The sequence below is a fragment of the Eurytemora carolleeae genome, unplaced genomic scaffold (genome assembly GCF_000591075.1).
Source record: "Eurytemora carolleeae unplaced genomic scaffold, Eaff_2.0 scaffold1289, whole genome shotgun sequence".
Lineage (NCBI taxonomy): Eukaryota > Metazoa > Arthropoda > Copepoda > Calanoida > Temoridae > Eurytemora > Eurytemora carolleeae.
This window is the reverse complement of record NW_019397176.1, coordinates 56798-79016: the sequence shown is the minus strand read 5'-3', so window position 1 is coordinate 79016 and position 22219 is coordinate 56798. Positions and strand designations below refer to the sequence as shown.

Here is a 22219-nt window from a genome sequence, read left to right as displayed (position 1 = left end):
TCGCGAAAATTTCGCATTTTTTGCGTTTCGTTCGCTCGCGAAAAATGCGAAATTTTCACAAAATTAGAAATGCGCAATTTTCGCGAAAAAATTCGAAATGATGATGAATGATGAAAAAATGATACATGTTTGCGAGAATTCATCAAAAAACAAAATACAGCTTCAACACCTCTGAGTTTCGCGAAAATTTTCGCATTTTTGTTTTATTTATTTTCGCGTAATTTCGCGAAAAAGTTTGCGAAATACGAACGAAAATTTTTGCCTTTTTTTGCGAAACGTTTCGTTCGCTTCAAACCCTAATTTAAAGTTAATATCAACAATTTAAATCTTTTTTTGCTGATTATTATTTTTACCAGTTCGGTGACAATTACCTATTAATTCGAGATGATCTACTGTTTTCAGTTCAGTCTGGTGGCTCCAGGGTATGCAGTGCAAACCGGTTCTAAATATATGTAAATAAACCTAAAAGTTGGCTATGGTTCATGTCCATACTTTTTAATAAATCTCTGGTCAATTCAATTGGATTAAAAAATGTTCTTTCATATTAAAACAAAAAGCGAAAAATCGCAAAAAATTAAGCCAAACGTTCTTATTATTCAAGGACAAAATCATCAGCGTTGTACCTTGTATTTGAGAGTTTAGGAAATGTACTTAAAATTCAATAATCTTGTGGTTGAAAATGTACGAAATGTACATTAAGTACTGTACTGTTCCTTTAATATGAAAATGTACTAATGTGTACATTATACAACAATAACTGCAACCTTGTAGTTGAAAATGTGCTAGTGTGTACATGAAATACAACAATAACTGTACCTTTTATAAGAAAATGTACGAAGTATACATGAAATACAACAATAACTTTACCTTGTGGTTGATAATGTACTTGTGTGTACATGAAATACAGTAACTGTACCTAGTGGTTGAGAACGTCCCCCGGTAGGTGTCGCCATGTTTGGAATAGCACGTGTGCGGTTGGATCAGCTGATCTGCTAGAGGAAAGCCGAGCTGTACACAATCAACACTTTCAGGGGATCCTAGGTACAATATATTGTTTTATGTACGCAGTACGTACAGTGAGAACCAGAGAACTCTAGAATAGAAAAACGACTCTGATAATCAAATTATGACTTTAAATAGTCCAATAAACATGAGACACAGCAATCGTGCAGTGCAAACAGACCCATTTCACTTAATAAGTTGATTTTTAACCTGCTTGTAAAACTATTTGATAGTTTATTTTGATGTTGACCCTGCTTGTAAAACTATTTGATAGTTTATTTTGATGTTGACCCTGCTTGTAAAACTATTTGCTTTTTAGCAATATTGATGATGCCTTACCCTGATGTTGTACTTGTAGACCAATGATTTTTAAAAATATTAATTCTGCCAGATGAAATAATCCATAATGAAAACCACAAAGGTTTACACCATTTGCATTAGGTTGAAATTTTATATATTTGGTTAAATGTTAATGAATATGGGTTTTTTTTCTTTACCATTATATTAAAGGCAGAAGATCCGAAAATCTAACTTTACCAAGCAAAAGTAGGTCAAAAGTAGGGTAAAAAAAAAGAGAAAAAAGAAGAAAAAAGAAAAAGGAAGACAAAGAGAATAAAGAAGAAAAAAGAGAAAAGGGAGAACAAAAAAAAGAAAAGAAAAAAAATTTAAAAATAAAGAAAATAAAGAAAACAAAGAAAATAAAGAAAATAAGATAATATAAAGAAAATAAAGATAATAAAGAAAATAAAAAAAACAAAGAAAAATAGAAAATAAAGAAAATACGATAAAATAAAGAAAATTAAAAAAATTAAAAAAATACCCTTAAAAAAGATAAAACGAACCTGAATTCCCCCCCCCCCCCCTCTACACAAATACAAAGTTACGCCTCCTATTTCAAAACGGTTGTGCCACAAATTTGTTGCGCCTTTTTGCCAATAAAAAACCTACAATATGAGCACAATAATTAGACAATACTTGCTTAATCATCTTACACTCTATCAGAGTGTTACTGTTAATATATCGAAAATTGACCATGAAAGCTCTGTTAAGAATAAGTGTACCTTTGGTTCCTCCTGCATACAAACTCCAATAAGACAGACAATATTTGTATGTTTAAGATCTGCCATGAGTTCAGACTCTCGGACAAAGTCCTGAACCGTCTTGAGCACCGCCCCCGGCTTCAGGGTCTTAATCGCCACCAGGGTTGATACACCGCCAATATATCCGGCCAGCTCGCCTTTGTAAACCTTACCAAAGGCCCCCTCCCCCAGCTCCTGCAGGAATCTGAAAAGTACAAAGAAATGAAGCTCTAAACATTGATGCTTGGTAGGGGATTTAAGTTGTAAGAGTAATTTCAAGTAACCCTTCATGCAAAGGTGTCAATGCCCGATTTACAACGGTACCCTTGAAACCTAAACCTGATGAATAATAACGTTGTTTTCTAGGTTTAAACAAGATTAAGTTTGATAATTACTGTATTTTTTCCTGTAGTAAAAATGCGCGAGTCCCTTTTGTAAAGAACCCAAAATTGAAATTAATTTTCAAAATAAACAGTTATGAATGGGATATTGCCATCTTTACATGGAGGGTCACTTGAAATAACGGTTATAGTGGGGGAAAAGTTCCACATTGAGGGTGTCCCACGAAACATGACACTTGGTGAATATCTTTGAATGTCTTCTTCCATTTACTGTATTAGATATTAAAGACCTTTTGCAGTTTATTTCTTTAATTTAATTTGTTTAATTGGTGTGTTTATATTTAAATATCACGGGTGTGATAATTTAAAACATCTCTTTTCCGACTTCATTGGCCGTTCAGGAATTCAGCCAGTTATCGAGCTTGTTTGAAAATGTTCAGGTTTCCAGCACTTTTGGTTTCATATGGAATATTATTCCACATATTGATAACTCTTGCAATAAAAAAGTTTCTTCGTATTTCGGTGTGCACAACAAAAATGTTTAACTCATATATATTTTACTGTGAAATAAATTTTACTATGATATAACTGTCAAATAAAAAATGTAATTAGTCTCTTTAGTATCAAACAACTTAGCAAATTATGGAGGAAGGTGAACAATTGATGAACATTTTTAAAATTTCTTTTACAGGGAGAGGTAAGATTTAGTTTAGGAATATGCAAAACAAACAAGAAGGCCTAATAGATGGAGAAAAGGGACAAAATAACTAAAAAGCAAGGTTGAGGGGTTAGAAAATCAATAAAAAGAAAAAAATTAAAGGGAGTGCGCCGAGTAATTGCTATTTGGAGAAGAAAAAAAGATGAAAAAAGGGGGCATCGATAAGAGGAGGTGAAAACAAGCTGAATGGGTACCCCTGGTTCTGACTATCGTCCAATGTCTATAATATAAATTATGATTATAAATATAAAATCTTTATAGTTTACCTAATATTGCTAATAGGTATCTCCATAGCCCTGTTTTTCTTAGGTCTAGAGTTTGTGTTGATTAATGGGTTCAGCTCCATTGTGGACTAAACATAGCAGATAGATAGATAGATATATAGATAGATAGATAGATATAGATAGAAAGATAGATATATAGATAGATAGATAGATAGATAGATATATAGATAGATAGATAGATAGATAGATAGATAGATAGATAGATAGATAGATAGATAGATAGATAGATAGATAGATAGATAAATAGATAGATGGATAGATAAATAGCTTAATTGGTAGCTAGCGAGATGGATAGAGAAGAAAAAAGCTTGATAGATGGGTAGATGGTTAGATAGATAGCTCAATATGTAGGTAGAAAACTTTATAGATATGTAGATAGCTTTATATTATCTAGATAGCTTTATAGTTATGTAGATAGCTTTATAGTTACGTAGATAGCTTTATAGTTATGTAGAGAGCTTTAAAGTTATGTAAAGAGCTTTAAAGTTATGTATGTAACAAATACCGTAGCAAACCCTATATTTAAACATACCTAGATATATTACGTTCTACATTGTCTATAAATTCAAATGCGCTTGTAAGTATCTTCGCAAAACTTGAATTGCGATTAACCTAACCTAGCTACTTCTATAAATAACTATGCCAAACCTGTATTGTGATTAGCTTAACTACGCTTATATGTATCTGCGCAAATCTTGTAAATACGTACATTAACTTAACCCGTAACATAGATATCTAAAAACACGAAAGTTAGAAAATACTCCTCTTTGATTACGGTGTGAGAGTAATTCTTCTTGGTTAGCGAACGAGCCTGAATCACTCTCTTGAAAGATAGAAATAGATTGGGATTTCATACAGATAAAATCGTGTCCGGGTTGACATTGATAGTAAAGTATTATTGAACGGAATAGCTCTTATGCCCAATCAATCATAACGATAGGGAACAAGTATCGATACAGATAAAGTCACGCCCGGATTGACATTGATAGTAAAGTATTAGTGAACTGAATAGCTCTTATGCCTTGTCCACCATAACGAGAGGGATCGAGTATTGGTACCGATAAAGTCGTGTCCGGATTGATATTGATAGTGGTATTCGTGGAACTGTGAGTTCCTGATTGAGTTGTACCTGGATTGATATGGATCTGAAAGACTTTTATGGAGTAGGGCATTTACTACTAGATAACTTGACAGAATAATAAATAGTTGGATAGATAAAACGATAGCTGGATAGATAGGTAGATAGCTGGAGAGTTAAATATGTTGATAAGCAGATAGCTAGAGAGTTATGTTGATGGCTAGATAGACAGGTTGATAGAAAGATATAAAATTAGATATGCCTGATTCCCACTAGCAGATTGATTTTGGAACCTTTTCCTATACCTGATTCCCATTAGCATGTTGAATCTTGAACCTAATCCTATACCTGATTCCCATTAGCATGTTGGTTCTGAACTTTAATCCTATACCTGATTCCCATTAGCATTTTGGTTCTGAACTCTATTCCTATACCTGATTCCCATTAGCATATTGGTTCTGAACTCTATTCCTATACCTGATTTCCATTAACATGTTGGTTCTGAACTCTATTCCTATACCTGATTCCCATTAGCATTTTGGTTCTGAACTCTATTCCTATATCTGATTTCCATTACCATGTGGGCTCTAGAATCTATTCCTATACCTGATTCCCATTAGTATATTGATTCTAAAACCTATTCCTATACCTGATTTCCATTAACATGTTGGTTCTGAACTCTATTCCTATACCTGATTCCCATTAACATGTTGGTTCTGAACTCTATTCCTATACCTGATTCCCATTAGCCTGTTGTTTCTGGAACCTTGTCCTATACCTGATTCCCATTAGCATGTTGGTTCTAGAACCTAATCCTTTACCTGATTCCCATTAACATGTTGGTTCTGGAATCCTCTGAGTGTTCCTGATGATGGAACAATTAGAGGTTTAGCCGGAGGTGTTTTCCGTCTCATACAACATAAACCAATAGATAAACCTGGAGTACAATACAATCTTGTTTAAAGGAACACACTTTTAACCTTTCATAAATTATTTGATTCAAGTATTCATATAAAAACCCTTAAACCTATTTAACAAGTGACAGGCAGAAGTGTCAGAAAATGACACGTGATTTATTATCGTGTAGAAAAACGACAATATCTGCGCCATTGTTTTTCAGATAAAGCTTTAACATAGAAACCCCAATTTTTCGTAATATGTAAAATTACAGTTACCAAAAGCATTTCAAAATAATAAACAAAATGTAAGTGATATAAAAAATATTGAGATATGTCTAAGTTATCCCTGCAGGGTATTTATACTTCGGAATATCAAAGAATTGAAATAATTCATAGGTCTGTATAAGATGGAGATGAATGCTTGATTCTGAGATTCAAAACACAAAAATTATAATTTTAGGTCAAATAAGATGAACAGGCACAGATCGTACAAGCACTTTCCTATGATAGCCACTGCGGATACTGTAGGTACAGCTATGTACAGCCACATATTGAACTCTGTACAGCGTGGTACAGAACACACTTCACGCCGAACCATATCATCGTTAGTAAAGCACCATGGTTCCTTCTCCTAGAAAAACATAATATTTTTTTTCATTTTTTTTTGTTGCCAATAAAAAATTCGGAACCGTCCATTTGGTCCAATATTTGTGGAACCTGAAATGCACTCCCCCAGGGATGGTTTTTAATCAGAAAGTAGTTAAAAAAAAATTAATCAAAATAAATTTTTCTATAAAAATGTTGCCTGAGTCCAAATCTAAAAAGTGCAAAAAATGTATTTCAGAGTCATTTTTATTGTAAAATATTAAAGCTGGATCGATTTTTGCTTCATAACCTCAGAAAAATAGGAAAATCCAACATTTCAAAATGTATAAAAGTGATCCACGGATCCGGATCTAAGGGGCAATATATCAACCAAAAACTGCTAAAAAAAATTTACTCTCAAAACCAAAATTTGAACTATTGAAAAAAGAGAGATTATAAAAATTTCCTGATTTCTGAATGGTTTTTAAAGTTTGCATAAAAATAAGCGAAACAAATAAGACAACAATTTTAAAAATTCTGCTTTGTTAAAAGAATTCTGTAAATTTTAAAGAAATGTTCATGACCTGGATCTGGATCCATTTTTTTCCAGTGCGGATCCAGGATCCAGGATCCGCATCAAAATTAAATGGATCCTAAGCACTGATTGTGGCATCAGATTCTAATATTTACAACATCAAAGATGTTTTTGAAATACATTATTTAGTATTTTCAAAAGCTATAGTGTGAACCCTTAAAAAAGATAAAACGAACCTGAATTCATGTTGAAACATACTACGTCGTCGTCATATATGCCAATATAATAAAGACGACTTCCGATTTCAATTTTTCATGTCTACTATTAGCTTTTAAACAGCATGGATTGGATACACGTGAACATGGGAAAGGTTTGATAGAAAAAAACTAAATAGAAAATTCGTCTTCATTGTATTGATAAAAACCCCGACCACTGTACTAAAACTTTTAAAAAATCTAAAAACCCTAAAAGAATTGTTTTGGTTTATTTCTTGTTGATGAACTTAAACTTAAACGTTTACCTGATAATTGGGATCCGTAGGGTTTCGGCAATAATTATGACCACCTGAATCAAAAATCAAATGAAAATCATGAATTCTACTTATTCTGGATTCAGTTTTTATCTCAACAAATTTCAGGGTTAAAAAGTATAAGAAAAAGAAAAAAGGGGGATGCAGGAAAATAAGAAGATAATTGTAAAATAATTAGGAAACTAAAGTATATTTGAAGCTTTCTGGAAAACAGAATCATTTTAAAAAACAAAGAAAAAAATTTACCAAGCTAAAATAAAAAGTTAAATTTTTCAGAGTTTTTAAACAATGTGTTTTGTTTTATTTGACTTTTATTTGAAAAAATATCAAAAAGAAAAAATCTGAAATTTATCCTTAATTCGTATATAGGGAACAGTAGTTCCCTAGGGACAAAGTTAAAAGGAAACTGGAGAGAATTAGGTGTATATAAAATAATTAAAAATGTAAAAGAATGGCGAGCTGAGAGCAAAAGAGAGAAAATCCATCATTAAAGTCCCTTGTAGCTTGTAGGACAAAGAAAATACATAAAATATAAAATATAAAACCAAAAAATACTTTTCACTTTTTATTTCTTGATACTTTAGTAAATTGTTTGATTTATTTGTTTGATTAACACAAAGCTTACTAATTATTGGAGGCACTGTTATAACTCTCGGAGGTAGTGTACTAATTATTGGAGGTAGTGTTCTTATTATCGGAGGTCATTTTTTTAATTATCGGAGGCAGTATTCTAATTATCGGAGGCAGTATTGTAATTATCGGAGGCAGTATTCTTATTATCAGAGGTAGTATTCTAATTATCGGAGGTGGGTTTCCAACTATTAAAGACAGTTTTCCACCAACACCTGAGGTGGTTTCAAACCTATCGGAGGAAAAGTTTTCTAATGATTGGAGGTAATTTCTTACCTATCGGAGGTAGTTTTTCACAGTCGGGGAGAACCATCTGATGCCCAAGCAACGGATGTCGTTTAGCTATTGCTAGTTCAGACTAAAAGGCGTAGAAACAAATTACAATCTGAACAAAAATATCTTCTTTTTTTGGCAGATTTTTATTTATAACTAACTTACAATACAGCTATTTGTTGACACAATTTACAAGAAAAGAATGTTTGAAGTGATTTAAAGCTAATGACCATGTTTTTAATCTAGCAAAAAGTAAAATAGTAAAATATCTAGTTTTTGATCAAGTGATGAAAACAAAAATCTGGAACATGAAGCAAAAAATGTCGAGAAAAACATGACGGATATTTGTTCACGAGTTTCTGGTCCAAAAAATGGCGGGAAAAAACGAAAAGATTGTTTCTAGCGCATTTCCTGACACACATCCCGTTCCAGTATCTCACATTCGTCCCGGCAGATTTTCCTCGGTCGACGCCGTGTCTCATCGCAGATGGCAAAGGTGGAAAGGCAGATACTAGGCAGAGCAAATTCGGCACATTTGCTCGAAAGGTCGGGGGAGGCAGTTATTACTTTAAATACACCCTAAACCAAACCAAACCATTCAATCAGAAATATTTAGAAATCAACAAAGGAATTAGTTTTATGATTATTATCCTTTTTAAACTTTTATTATTATTCTTATCAACAGTCTTTTGATTTCAATCAATTCAGACAAACTGAAAAAAATATATTAAAATAAAAAGATCAGAAACAATTTTACAATTTGTAAAGTTGTTTCTTTCAACTTATTTTTCGACCCTCAGGATATATACACTATACTGCACCATCTTTTACAAAACTTTCTAGATCAATTCTTTTTACTTGGCTAGTAGTGGTCAAACCCTAGGATTTTGCAGTCCTCCAGCTTATTCAACGTCATTAAGAAAAAACTCATTCAATGAATAAACATAAGTTAAATAAAACCTTTTTTAATCGTAAATTTTCATTTTCCCCCCGGATAATTTGATACTGCAACATTAAGAGGAAGAGGAAGACATTTCAAAACACAAAAGTGACTGTTCAATTATTTGAAATTATTCACAATTTACAATACATTAATAATTTTGTCTTGGTACTGATGGGCCTCGTTTTGAGGCTTATTTTAAGACATTTGGGGCTTTCTGACGTTAAAATGCTCCATTAATTTGTATTCTCGATAAACTTGCTTTTTATACATTATGCGAATTATTTTTCTGGTCAAAGATATCAATCAATCAATCAATCAGCCAAAACGACTTTTCAATCGTTTTGGAGAATATCTTTGTCCAGAAACAAAGAAAATTGCAAAACGTTTAGTGATAACCAGAAAAAAATGGAATATAAAGACGACATTATAGCAATACTTAAGTGTGTTGATGTTGTTACAAAGCAAATATTTTTACTAGTAACTTAGCAAAGCACAATTTAAGTGAAAAGGGTCTATTTACGCTGTACAATTGCTGTCTAATGTTTATTGAACTAGTTTCAGTCCTAACTTGAGTTTAAAAGTCGTCTTCCCATGTCAGAGTTTTCTGGTTTTCACTGTAACAAGAGCAATTTGACATCTCAGATTCTTGCGGAGCCTCTTAAAAGTTTTAAAACTTTGTTTAAAATGTTTAAAAACGGATCTCAATGCCCTTCAGTTCTTGGATTATTCTTAAATATTTACAATTATATACTTGACATGACGAATATAAAGCAGGATACTTTACTTTTACTTTCTAGAAACATTATTCAATATTCTTTTTATTGTGCTTTAAAAACTGGATGATCAAATTAAATTTAAGTGATTTATAAAAAGATGTATTAGTTGAATAGTTTATAAATTGATCCATGTGTTGGTAAATTTATTAATCGAATAATTTATTTGTCGATTTTTTGATTGATTGATTGATTGCCTGAAGTTTCTGTTCAATATAATCCTGTTTCAAACCATCACTGATATAAATGTATTTCTGCCCTAAAACAAAATTTAAGGTTAAAAATCATTTACTTACTTAGTTATAAAAAAAGCCCCATCGCTTTTCAAATAGATTGTGTTATCTTTGGACATAAACCCCTTTTTCTTGGGAGGGACTGTTTCATTAATTTCAACATTATTTTAGAATAAGATATCAATAAACATTTAGCAAAAAATATTTAAATTTTTTTTATAAACAAATCATTAACGTTTTGATCTGCCATTCAACATTCATCAAACAAAGCGTGCAATAGAGCAAGAATTAAGTAAAATGAAGTGAAAATGAAGTGAAATGAAGTGAAAATGAAGTGAAAATGAAGTGAAAATGAAGTGAAAATGAAAGACCCGAATACTTTGAAACATTCACATCCAAACTTTGAAGTGATTTCAAATATGTTCACGCAAAAATTAAATTTGTTCTTTTCTAGAAAAATTCTGAAGGTTCAAAGTACAAACAATACTGCCCAAACCCGGCGCCCGATGTCGTAGACCATGAATCTTTTTGATTGGCTAGGTCTGTGGAACGCCGAAAACAGAAAGCCCTTTTAGCGCTTTAAATTATTTTAAAAATCGACAGAGAACTGTCCTTGGTTATTTAAAAGGTGGAAAAGTTGAAAACAGCGTTATAATTTCATCCCAACCTACCAATGTACTGTTTGCAAACAGTTCCAACATAAAGTTCACATGAACCTCTATTCTCATCTGGAACTAAGCTTGGGTTCCCCTCCTAATATAACAAATGTAAAGGAACTGAGTCATTGATACAAACTTAAATTTTCTAATAACCTAATCGTGAAGACCTTTGTTATTTCAAACTTAGACTTTTTATCTACCAGAATTCATTTTTTGAAATGTCTCAGGTCTACGTTATTGGGTTGCACAGATATAGGGATTATAAAATCAGAGATTGTGGCAAAGACTCAATTCCTTCTCTTTTTGTTTGAAAATGGAAATGATGGATAATTAAAAAAAATAATCCTAGCAATCAAAGAGATTTTTATTAAGAAAAAATAAAGAAAATTTAACCTTAATTTTTACTGAAAATAAGTATATTGGGTAACTAAACATATGCTTTGCAGTACTTGGGCTTAAAGGGAGTGACTAGCTATGTAAGGTAGTTGAACTGAGTATGCAGTGTTGTGGAAAACTTCTTTTAGATTCATTTGAGACATATAAAACTTTTCAAAGATCTGTAAATTCTGAGTTTGAGGCAAGTTCGACGTTCAAAACTCCTACTTTGGGGGTGGATACTTTTCCAGAATTAGTTTCTTTATAATTATTAAATAACGACTACGAAAAATATAGTAAAAATATACAGTAATCTAATTAGATGGTTAGGAACATATTTTTAAAAAGAAATTTGTCAATATATCAATGATAGAATAAATTATTTCGTTTTCATCATTATATTGAATTTCTTATTTTCTTTGCATTTATTCGCAGATTTCTTCAAATTCTTAAAATGTCGTCTTTTAAATAATATTCCAGAAAATCTGCAGAAAATCTTTGTGAATAATGAGAAACCAGAATAATGAGAAAATAGAAACTAATAATTGAAAATTGATTACTTATTTTCGATGATAAGATTAATCTTTATTTTCTCAACCTGTTCCTAAACAACTAATTAGTTTACTGTAGAATTTTTATTACATTTTATGTCGTCGTTATTTAATAATTAAAAAAAACTAATTCTGAAAACGTATCCACTCCCAAAGTAGGAGTTTTGAACATCGAATTTGCGCTCAAACTCAGGATTTACAGATCTTTAAAAAGTTTTATATGTCTCAAAGGAATCTGAAAGAAGTTTTCTACAACACTGCATACTCAGTTCAACTACCTTACATAGCCGGTCACTCCCTTTAATAAAAACAGAGACTGCAGTATCTTTTACAATGAACTTGATTTAAACTCTGCAGTGAACAGAAATCTTATTTATTAAGAAAACATATTTTAGAAAATAGTTTCTTTTTTATAGATTCTAGCTGAAAAGAAAATTTTAATAAAATAGTTTTCAAAAATATTCTTATTAAAAATATATATATTTACCCCTAAACGTTTAAGCTCTGTATCTGACAATTGATTCCCACTAACACCTCCTAGAAAAATTAATTTTATAAAAATCATAAAACATCAATTTTGCACTATACGGCACCCTTTAAACCTTTGTCAAATAAAGGTCAAATCAAGGTTTTATGCTGCTGAGACAATACAAGAATTTGTAAGAATTCAACACTCAATTTTTAAAATTTAAAAACGACAGTATCTTCCTCACTGTTACTCAGCTAGAAGTTTCAAGGATACCGTTGTGAATCGGAATCTTTAAAGGAAGAGTCATTTGAAATTAGGTGTACAGTCCTAAAAACATAATTAGGTGTACAGTCCCTTTAAAAACATAATTAGGTGTACAGTCCCTTTAAAAACATAATTAGGTGTACATTCTCTTTAAAAACATAATTTGGTGTACAGTCCCTTTAAAAACATAATTAGGTGTACAGTCCCTTTAAAACATAATTAGGTGTACAGTCCCTTTAAAAACATAATTAGGTGTACAGTTCCTTTAAAAGCATAGTTAGGTGTACAGTCCCTTTAAAACATAATTAGGTGTACAGTCCCTTTAAAGCATAATTAGGTGTACAGTCCCTTTAAAAACATAATTAGGTGTACAGTCCCTTTAAAAACATAATTAGGTGTACAGTCCCTTTAAAAGCATAATTAGGTGTACAGTCCCTTTAAAAACATAATTATAGGTGTACAGTCCTTCTAAAAACATAATTAGGTGTACAGTCCCTTTAAAAACATAATTAGGTGTACAGTCCCTTTAAAAACATAATTAGGTGTACAGTCCCTTTAAAAACATAATTATCTTAAAATAAATATCATTTATAAGATCAGTCAAAAATTGTCATTATTAAAAATAATATATTAACAATATTGATATTTTATAAGGCTATAAAATATCTTTTGATCTTGAATTAAAATTTGTCTAAAATAAAGAGACAAATAACGAAATTATAGTTTAAATTAAAGAGAGCATTAAAGATTCTCATCAATAATTAAACCTATAGCGACATAAGCTACGATGTTTGAGCATTATTTCCATCTTAAACGTGGATTTTCTTGAAAGCAACTTGCGGACTTTTTAATTAAGAAAATGGCAAGAATTTGTCCTATACCATATTGCAAAACGATTAGACTTAGCTTCTTAGTGATTTACCAAGCTTAACATGTATATAACTCGTCGAAAGTGCTCTTTAACTTTAATCTCGTTGCTTTCAATTTAGGAAAAATTTAAAGTGTCAAATTTTCAATAATTTCCAAATTAATTTTATCAATAAAACATCCTACCTTGGTTAAAATCTGGCTGTCTACCTTCAAACTCAATATTTGTAGATCCGCCGTTCATATTACCTACAATACATATACAATAATGTCGTCTTTGCAATTAGCTTTCTTTGGAAAACTCTCAATACAAAAGTTTATCACATGATTATATTTTTTAGTATTCTGATTTATTTCGGTAAACTTCATTGGTCAACAATTTATATCTACTGATTTATCTGGCTTGATGCATTTTATTTATGAGAGATAAATTGATTCATGTAAAGTAAACTGATTTATGTACAGTAAACTGATTTATGTACAGTAAACTGATTTATGTACAGTAAACTGATTTATGTAAAGTAAACTGATTTATGAGCGATAAATTGATAATGTATAGTAAACTGATTAAAACGCGATATACTGATTTATGTGCAATACACTGATTTAAAATCGATATACTGATTTATGTACAGTAAACTGATTTATGAGCGATAAATTGATAATGTATAGTAAATTGATTTATGAGCGATATACTGATTTATTACAGTAAACTGATTTATGAGCGAAATACTGATTTATGTACAGTAAACTAATTTATGAGCGATATACTGATAATGTATAGTAAACTGATTTATGAGCGATAAATTGAAAATGTACAGTAAACTAATTTATAAGCAGTATACTGATTTATGTACAGTAAACTGATTTATGAGCGATATACTGATAATGTATAGTAAACTGATTTATAAGCGGTATACTGATTTATGTACAGTAAATTGATTTATAAGCGGTATACTGATTTATGTACAGTAAACTGATTTATAAGCGATATACTGATAACGTATAGTAAACAGATTTAAGAGCGAAATACTGATTTATTAAAGTAAACTGATACATGAGCGAAATACTGATTTATGTACAGTACACTGATTTAAGAGCGATATACTGATTTATGTACAGTAAACTGATTTATGAGCGATAAACTGATAATGTATAGCAAACTGATTTTTACGCACAGTAAACTGATACATGTTCTGTAAACTGATTTAGACACGATATACTGATTTATGTGCACGATATACCGATTTATGTACGATATACACTAATTTATGTAAGCTATTCTCACTGTGAACTAGACAGAAGAAGAAGATCAAATTATTGCGACATTACTGCTTCGAGATTGTGACCTCGTAGCTCCTCAAGATTGGATTTTAAGCACTTGCTCGAGAAAAAAAATGTATTCTGGTACATATTAGAAAGTTATAACTTGCTCAGTGCTCTTCTTACTAACTCTTCAATTAGAGGAGATATGATTGAAAACATAAAATATTTCAATCTAACGCGCAGTTTGCTTTAGTTTAACGTGTTCTACAGTGATAACCAGGAAACTCTGAAATGTGAAGACGACTTTCAGACTGAAGATATAACTTTAAATGGTCCATATAATGTACGTAGCAATTGTACAGTTTAAACAAACCCATTTCACTCAATTAGGGATTTAATAAGTTTCTAGTAAAACTATTTGCTTTGTAACACGATCAAATACACTAAACACTATTTGCTTTGTAACACGATCAAATACACTAAACTTCTTAAGTATTACTATAAGTCGTCTTCGTATTTTAGAGTTTTCTGGTTATCACTGTAGTTCTAATAGATAAATTAATATACATTCGATTCTATAAAAATATCAAGCTTTGCATTAAACCTTTTTTTAAATATTAAGATATTAAAAGCACGGATTGAAGCTAGTACTAAAAAATATGAAGCCAGTTAAAAAATATTTGTATATAATTATTTTTTTTATGAGATAAATGTTTCAGATTTGTTGATATCTTTCTGATATTTATGTATACAAGTCAACAAAAAAACATTTTGTTCAATGTGCAGGATTTGCAACATGGAAATGTTTTTAAGTACAAGATCGTTTGAAACTGTAAAGGCAAGAAGTGGCACTCTCTCCTAGAATTGTACATTAAAACTAATATTTTGAGCCAACAACAGTTTTAGATCTTTTATCCCCTGAACTGCAGTCTCTGATGTAGACATTTTTTAGCTATGGTAAGTTGATTTTGACTTAAAAAATCTAAAGTACGAATATTTAAAGAGAAATTTCTCTCAATTTACAAATATTTTAAGTAGAAGTAAAAGTATTTTCAAGTAATTTTCGTTTTGTAGAGTATCATTTGTAGATTGGTATTGGTAGATATGAAACTTTTTACTAATCAAAGATGATGGCGCTATCCTTGTTTTATCCTTAAAAATGCTTGTTATTAGTAATTAATTTGTTTTAAATCCGCTAAATACTTATATTCTTTAATTTTTTTAAAACATGTTATATATAGAATATGTTGAATTTTCGAGAAATATGCGTAGTACGCTGCGTTAAATAGTTTGAACTATTTTTAACTCGAAAAACACCAAGTTCTCCGCAGTCAACTAAGATAGTGTCGATGTGATTTGAACAGGCCACTCTGTAAATGAAGGATTCGTTCAAAATTATGTTAAATCTCTACAGTTCCTTTAATAATTACAGTTTATCCCATAAAGGGTTACCCGCAAAGGATGGAGTATAAAGACAACTTGAAACTTTAAAGGGAGTGTTAGCGAAAAATAAAAAAAGAATACTAGCATACGGCGAAAAATAAGCGCTTTTGATCGCTACTAATCTTACACTTATCTGTTGAGTCTAAAAGATAAAGTCTTGATATGGCTGATTAAATAATTTGGCAAAGAAAGGAACAATTCTACAGTTGCAGGTAATCATGATTAGGAGGAAACATGGACAGTATAAATTTTGTACAGTTGTCTCTGAAGTCTCATCTTTTGTGGGTATCTCTGTATATGAATAGGAATTTAATGCAACATAATGAAAGAATAAAGATATATAACGGACATAGCAGATCATACAGAGCAAGCTCCTCTGACCCTTTAGGTAAAGTAAATTCAACCTAAAGTCTGACCGCGTCAACCTTGTTGCACCGGCTGGTCCTTTTGAGGGTCTGCTTTATTTACCCAATGTCCGGGCGATACAATACAAACTGGGACCGGAAAGGTTGACCCGGCACGGAAATTCAAATGTACTACGGCTGCCCGTGAGAGTTATGTATTGTAACACTAACTTTTAATTATTTGTTAAATTAGCTTACCCGTAAAATCAACCGAAGCTGGTGGAAAGTTTTTAGGTAAAGTTCCAAAAGCTCCAAGAGCTACTCTAACAACTGCAGTAGATTCTACTACTTCTTCATTATTAGACGCTTCACACTTGTAATACGCAGTATCTGGAGACAATCATATTTAACATTTTTGCATTACAAGTTCTATTTAATTTCTAGCAGATGTACCCGGCGTTGCCAATGCCTCAAAGGCCTTTTTTTCTAATTTTAAAAATGTCCAAAATTCTACAAAAATAGACCTCACACATCAAAACCATTATTTGAGGGATGGGCCACCTATTACTTGTTACCCATGGGCGCAATTGTAACATTTTTTATAAATGTTACAACTTTCTGGTTACAGTTTGGTCGGCCTGCGGTAGCAAACATACACATATTTTCTTGCCATTACGAAAGTCTGTTTTTTTTAAGATTAGAGATTATGGTAATGTTAGCTTAATTTATTTTGGTTTATATTTTGCTAATTAAACCTGTCCTTTTAGAGAGAATCGATATCTTGAATTACTATGCCAAGATTAGTGAGCAAGAGGTTACACAAGGAGGACGTAAATCTAGAGGACATGATCACTTCTCCGAGAGGACCTTACTGAAATTCCCGCTGGAGTCCTGGGGATAACTCATCAAGTATTCCAAGTAAGTATTCTATACTATATATTCTACTTTTAAATAAATCAATGACAGAGATACAAGAACAGATAATTCAAAATAAAGAAATGAAACCAATTTGACCAGCTTCCCAATCAAAATTTGAGGCAAATCCAGGGATTCCAAAGTTATGATCAGACATTCAAACAGACAAACCAGAGATTACCACTTTCGTTTTCTTTAAAAATAAAAAAAGATTAAGCAAAAATTTAAATGAAATAATTCTAATTGCTAAGACTTATGATGGCAAATATATTCTTATTTTAAGCTTTCTTGAATAAAATTCATAAAGCAAGTTTTAAATTTGATTTAAATTTAAAAACTTTTATCAAAGACTTTCAAAAAAAGAAACTAATATCAAACAAACTGTTCAGGAATTCTACAATTTAAGTAATGATTAACAAAAATGTCCCTTCTACTGATTTTACACTTGTTTTATTAGAATTTTACAGTTGTACACAGTAAAAAAAATACGTTTTATAGCGTAACAACTCGTTTTGAGTATAATATACATTTTTTGGAAAGTTAATATTTTTCAATTCCGGTTTTTTTGTCTTTATTTAGAAATATGATTTAAATTACACATCTCAGATAATTTATTTAAATGTGATTCTTGGCTTCTGTATAAATTAAGATTTAAAGGGAGTGTTCAAGAAAATGTAAGGAGGAAAAATTTAATATAAATCAATACAAGGAAGACAACTTTTGATTTCAAATTTGGACTTCTACCAAGCTTTCAAACACCATGAAAAAAAAATAGGTGAAGTCAACTCCGTAAGTTTAAAGATTGTTGAATTATATAAAGACCAAAACGCAATTAAAAATAGAAGATTCATGTGCGCATCTCGCGCTAGTTAGTCTTGCGTGTTCCCATGTACTCCCTTTAAGTTTCATAATTTGCTTTTTATTCTTAATTTTTGTTGAGAATACGATGATTGGAACTGTATAAAGAGTAATTAAAGGACTTTTAGAAAAAAATATGATTTTCCTAAAGTTTCGAGGACATTTATCTTGAGCATAGACCACTGTGGAGAATCCTCAAGACTGGATTTTATGCGTACACGACCTTTCTCAACAATGACAGGTGCGTCATTCTTAAACCACTGCCAAGCGGTGGCGCGTGGGCTTCCGGCCGCTTCGCATCGAAGTTTTAGCGATCCTCCCGCATCCCGCGTCGTGTTACGCATGGATTTTACCATTCGAAACTTTTCTCCCGGATTTCCTGGATCGGGAAGCGACGGCGGAGACTTGTCGAGGTTGAAGTCGACATAGTCAGACTCGTCGTATATCACTGGTGTCGTCACGTCGTAGTCGAACTCGTTGATGTCGATCTTTTCTGATTTAGAACATATCACGACTAAAATCACACATAGCAGATGTGTCCACATTGTGAATTTTATGGATTTTTCTCACATTTTTGATTCAGTTTCACACATCTCTATTCGTTAATCACAATCCTCTCTGCATGGCCATCACATCTCAATCCACTGAAATAAAATAGTTAAAAATAGTAATCAAACAAAATTTTTAATCGAGTTAGACAAATATAAATAGTACAGTTTTTTCTTGATTTAAAACTCATCTTTGTTTAATAGTTAATTGAAGCAAACTTATAGAAACTTTTTAAAGATAAGGGTTTAAAAATTCGGTTTAACATTGTTTTTGTAATAATGTTTGATACTTTAATGCTGGTCTGTTTTACTAATGTGAGGGGAAAAAAATATTTAAAAATAAGACACGCAACGAAAAATTCTTCATTGTTTTTTCCAAACCAAAAAAATATTTTTTCTTATTTTTCCAATTTCTTGAATATTTTTTTTTTAATTTTCTCTAAATATTTCCTAAATATATTTTAATAAATGTTACTTTAATATATTTGTAAAAAACAAAAGAATTTTAAGTCTGAAATTTAATTTTTGTTTAAAATGAAGCCATATTCCTGCTAATTAATTAGAATTATATTCCTTCACCTGATAAACTTAATTCCTAATTCCTGGTTTTCAAAAGATTAAAGAAAGAGGATAAAGAGGAAAAGGGGGGATCGAGATGAAAGAAAGGGGAGGAGGATGGGGTAAAGTTACAGCATTGTTTTCTACTGAAGGCAGAGTTCAAGAATCAGGCAGTTTTTTACTTTAATTCTTTCCGGTAAAACAAGGCATTCATGCAGCCTGCAAATTACTCGCAAATACTCTGCAAATCCTTGGAAACCACATTTTGCAAATTATTTTGCAACATGACCTGGATACAATTTACGCTCAAGCCAGATCCTATTTTGATAAAGTCCTGGTTTATTGTTTAATTTTGCACAACATGTCTGAGCTAAGCTTTCTAAAGTTTGCAAAAAACGTTTGCAAAATACTTGACAATTTCGTTAACACTAAAGTGTGCGAATTAAGTTTTCAGAATAAATAAAAGTTGCGAACACTTTAAATTGCATTAAGTCAGGAAATGTGAGAAAAAGAAATTGCATTTTTCGAATTGTCAAGAGAAGACAATAATAAAAAGGATTGGAAATGTTAGATACTTTCCCAAAGACATTTTCCCAAGCGGCAACTTACCAAGGCTAATTTCCCAAGTGACAACTTCCCAAATGTGCGATTTTTCAAGTGGCAACTTCCCAAGAATGTCCAAGCCCCAGCGCCCGGCCCCTAGTCCTTAGCCTCAGAATGACTAACTTAACCTTTGGGAAGTTGCTTCTTGGTCAAATACTCTTGGGAAGTTGCCGCTTGGGGAAAAATGCCTTTGGGGAAAAACCTAACACCGGATGTGGGGGGGGGGTCTTTTACAGAAGTTTAACATTCAACTTCAAATTTAAAGCTAATTTTTGCTCATTAAAAGTGTATTTTTCTCAACTTTAGGAGTAATAAAGTCCTGTTCTTTGAACAAATTGTTCTCTCTCAACTTTATGAGTAATAAAGTCATGTTCTTCGGACAAATTGTTCTCTCTCAACTTGTTCTTTGGACAAATTGTTCTCTCTCAACTTTAGGAGTAATAAAGTCATGTTCTTTGGACAAATTGTTTTCTCTCAACTTTAAGAGTAATAAAGTCATGTTCTTCGGACAAATTGTTCTCTCTCAACTTTATGAGTAATAAAGTCATGTTCTTTGGACAAATTGTTCTCTCTCAACTTTAGGAGTAATAAAGTAATGTTCTTTGGACAAATTGTTCTCTAGTTAAAAAGACTGTCGTTGAAATTTCAAGTGACCTCTCATTTATAGAGGGGTCTGTCCAATTAACAATTGTCTCCTTTAACCTTACTCAGATGACTGATATATCTTTCTTTATGTCTCGGGAATTTTATCATTTTCAATAATGGTTTTTCTTTCAAAGTAACTTGCAGATTAAAGCTACAGAGACAAAGAAAAAAATTGTCAGTATTCAACGCGTTTTGAGACAGAGAAACGACGATATCTTCCTCATTATTACTCAGATAGATAATTAAAGGTTACCATTAATGTGACATTCCATTCTTAATGAAGGGTCACTCCTGAGATCAAGTCCACACTAGTTTATGTTTTAATTTTAACTTTATATCCATGTGCTCATTTGCCAAAGTAAAAAGTTCAATTTTTTTTTGCATAGCCTTAGTCGCTCTAAACGTCACAAAAACAGAAACAAAAGCTGTAAATCTTTAAATTAGAAAACAAAGATTAAAATTTGCAAATATAGCTGCTCGAAGTCGAAAACTAGTTCAACGGTTTCAAAAGTATCTGAAGGTTGATGAAGTTATTTTCTAAACTTGATCCTTACTCCGGAAACCGTAATGATGTCTCCTCGTACCCTTGACTCAAAGTGATACATCATGCTACACAAATTTGTCTTCTGTTCGCTTTCTCTTGTGTATTGTCTTAATACTTGTTACACACTAGAAAGCAAATAGAAATATATTTCAAGGAAAAGTTTAAAAAAAGACATTTACATTATTGTAAATTTAGAATTTCATTTTTAATATGCTTTTATCAAATGTAACGTTCTAAACACGACGGTACCTCTCTCTGGTTGTGAATACAAGATATATTCTTTATTCTCTGACTGATAATTGATTATTTTCAGTTTTGGTTTTTCTCCACAACTTTACAAAAGGGTAAATACTATTTTAAAGTTTGCCTGCTCTGCCGCCACTAAAAAGAGGGTCTCATAATGTTACATTTACAATCATTTAAATTTTTAGAATTTCAAATTTGAAAAGTCAAATTTAATCACGCTAAATTGCTGAAATCTAATCGACTAAAATTATTTACAAATATATCAATAAAACAAAGATTTTTTTTATAAATTTAAATATATATGTTGTTTTGGTTTGTGTAAAAAGTGCCTTGTAAAAGCTAAAAGAATGATGATACAAGACAACACATTCCGCAATCCCCCCCCCCTCCGGCCCTTGTAAAAAAAGTAAAGAAAACAAATATGTTAAAACAAATTGAATACTGAGCCCCCCTGTAGTGTGTATACTGTATACTGCCACTGAAATGAAAGGTAATAAAAAAGAAGAATATAGACAATAAAGAACAACTCCCCCCACTCCCCCCCCCCCACCTGATAAAAAACTTATCTGGATTTTTCGGGAAAAATAAGATATTTTTTTTTGGGGGGGGGATACATTTTTACGGAGTCCTATCATATACATATATATCATTTGCCTTAAAAGCTTCTAAAAGATTCCCCCCCTCCCTTTTTACAAAAATGCACCACTGCTTCTAAGTTGACTAAGATTGACTAGAAAATTTAAAAACATATTTATCTAAAATGAGCAATTCTAAAATGCAACAAAAAATAGATTCGGAAATATTTATTTTTTATTATACTAAATCTATCTTTAATTATCATTTTTTTATTACTTCAAAATGTTATAGTTTTCAATAAATTTTTTGCATACTTTTTTCGATTTTTTTTACACTTTTGATAACCTTCCATTGAAAAAGTTCTATTTAAACCTTAATCGTAGAATAAATGATGGAGATATTCATTTTTCTGTTCAAATACAGAAAAATTGAATTAAGAGTTTACTGTCCCCTAATAAAATCAACCTACAAACTATAGAATTAATTCAAAATAAAATCTCATTTTCCTTTATTTTCAAATTAACATTGTTTTTCAATCTTGAAAATATTATGAACGGGGGCAAGACATCAACCCCCCCCCCCTTCC

At 31.3% G+C, this 22219-nt stretch overlaps 1 protein-coding gene across 1 annotated transcript in view; it reads right to left on the bottom strand.

The window, feature by feature from the left end:
* LOC111712526 (inactive tyrosine-protein kinase transmembrane receptor ROR1) overlaps window positions 1-22219 on the bottom strand; it is a 30143-nt gene that overhangs the window by 5140 nt on the left and 2784 nt on the right. Inside the window, exons 2-14 of the mRNA XM_023487173.1 lie at window positions 18059-18557; window positions 16399-16530; window positions 13274-13336; window positions 11975-12024; window positions 10574-10655; window positions 9867-9928; window positions 8365-8532; window positions 7957-8038; window positions 7042-7085; window positions 5903-6032; window positions 5324-5439; window positions 3407-3492; window positions 2004-2286 (exon numbers count right to left, since the gene is read on the bottom strand). Coding sequence (XP_023342941.1) covers window positions 2004-2286; window positions 3407-3492; window positions 5324-5439; window positions 5903-6032; window positions 7042-7085; window positions 7957-8038; window positions 8365-8532; window positions 9867-9928; window positions 10574-10655; window positions 11975-12024; window positions 13274-13336; window positions 16399-16530; window positions 18059-18458 — 1698 coding nt within the window. The 5' untranslated portion in view covers window positions 18459-18557. The remainder of the gene's footprint in view (window positions 1-2003; window positions 2287-3406; window positions 3493-5323; window positions 5440-5902; window positions 6033-7041; window positions 7086-7956; window positions 8039-8364; window positions 8533-9866; window positions 9929-10573; window positions 10656-11974; window positions 12025-13273; window positions 13337-16398; window positions 16531-18058; window positions 18558-22219) is intronic.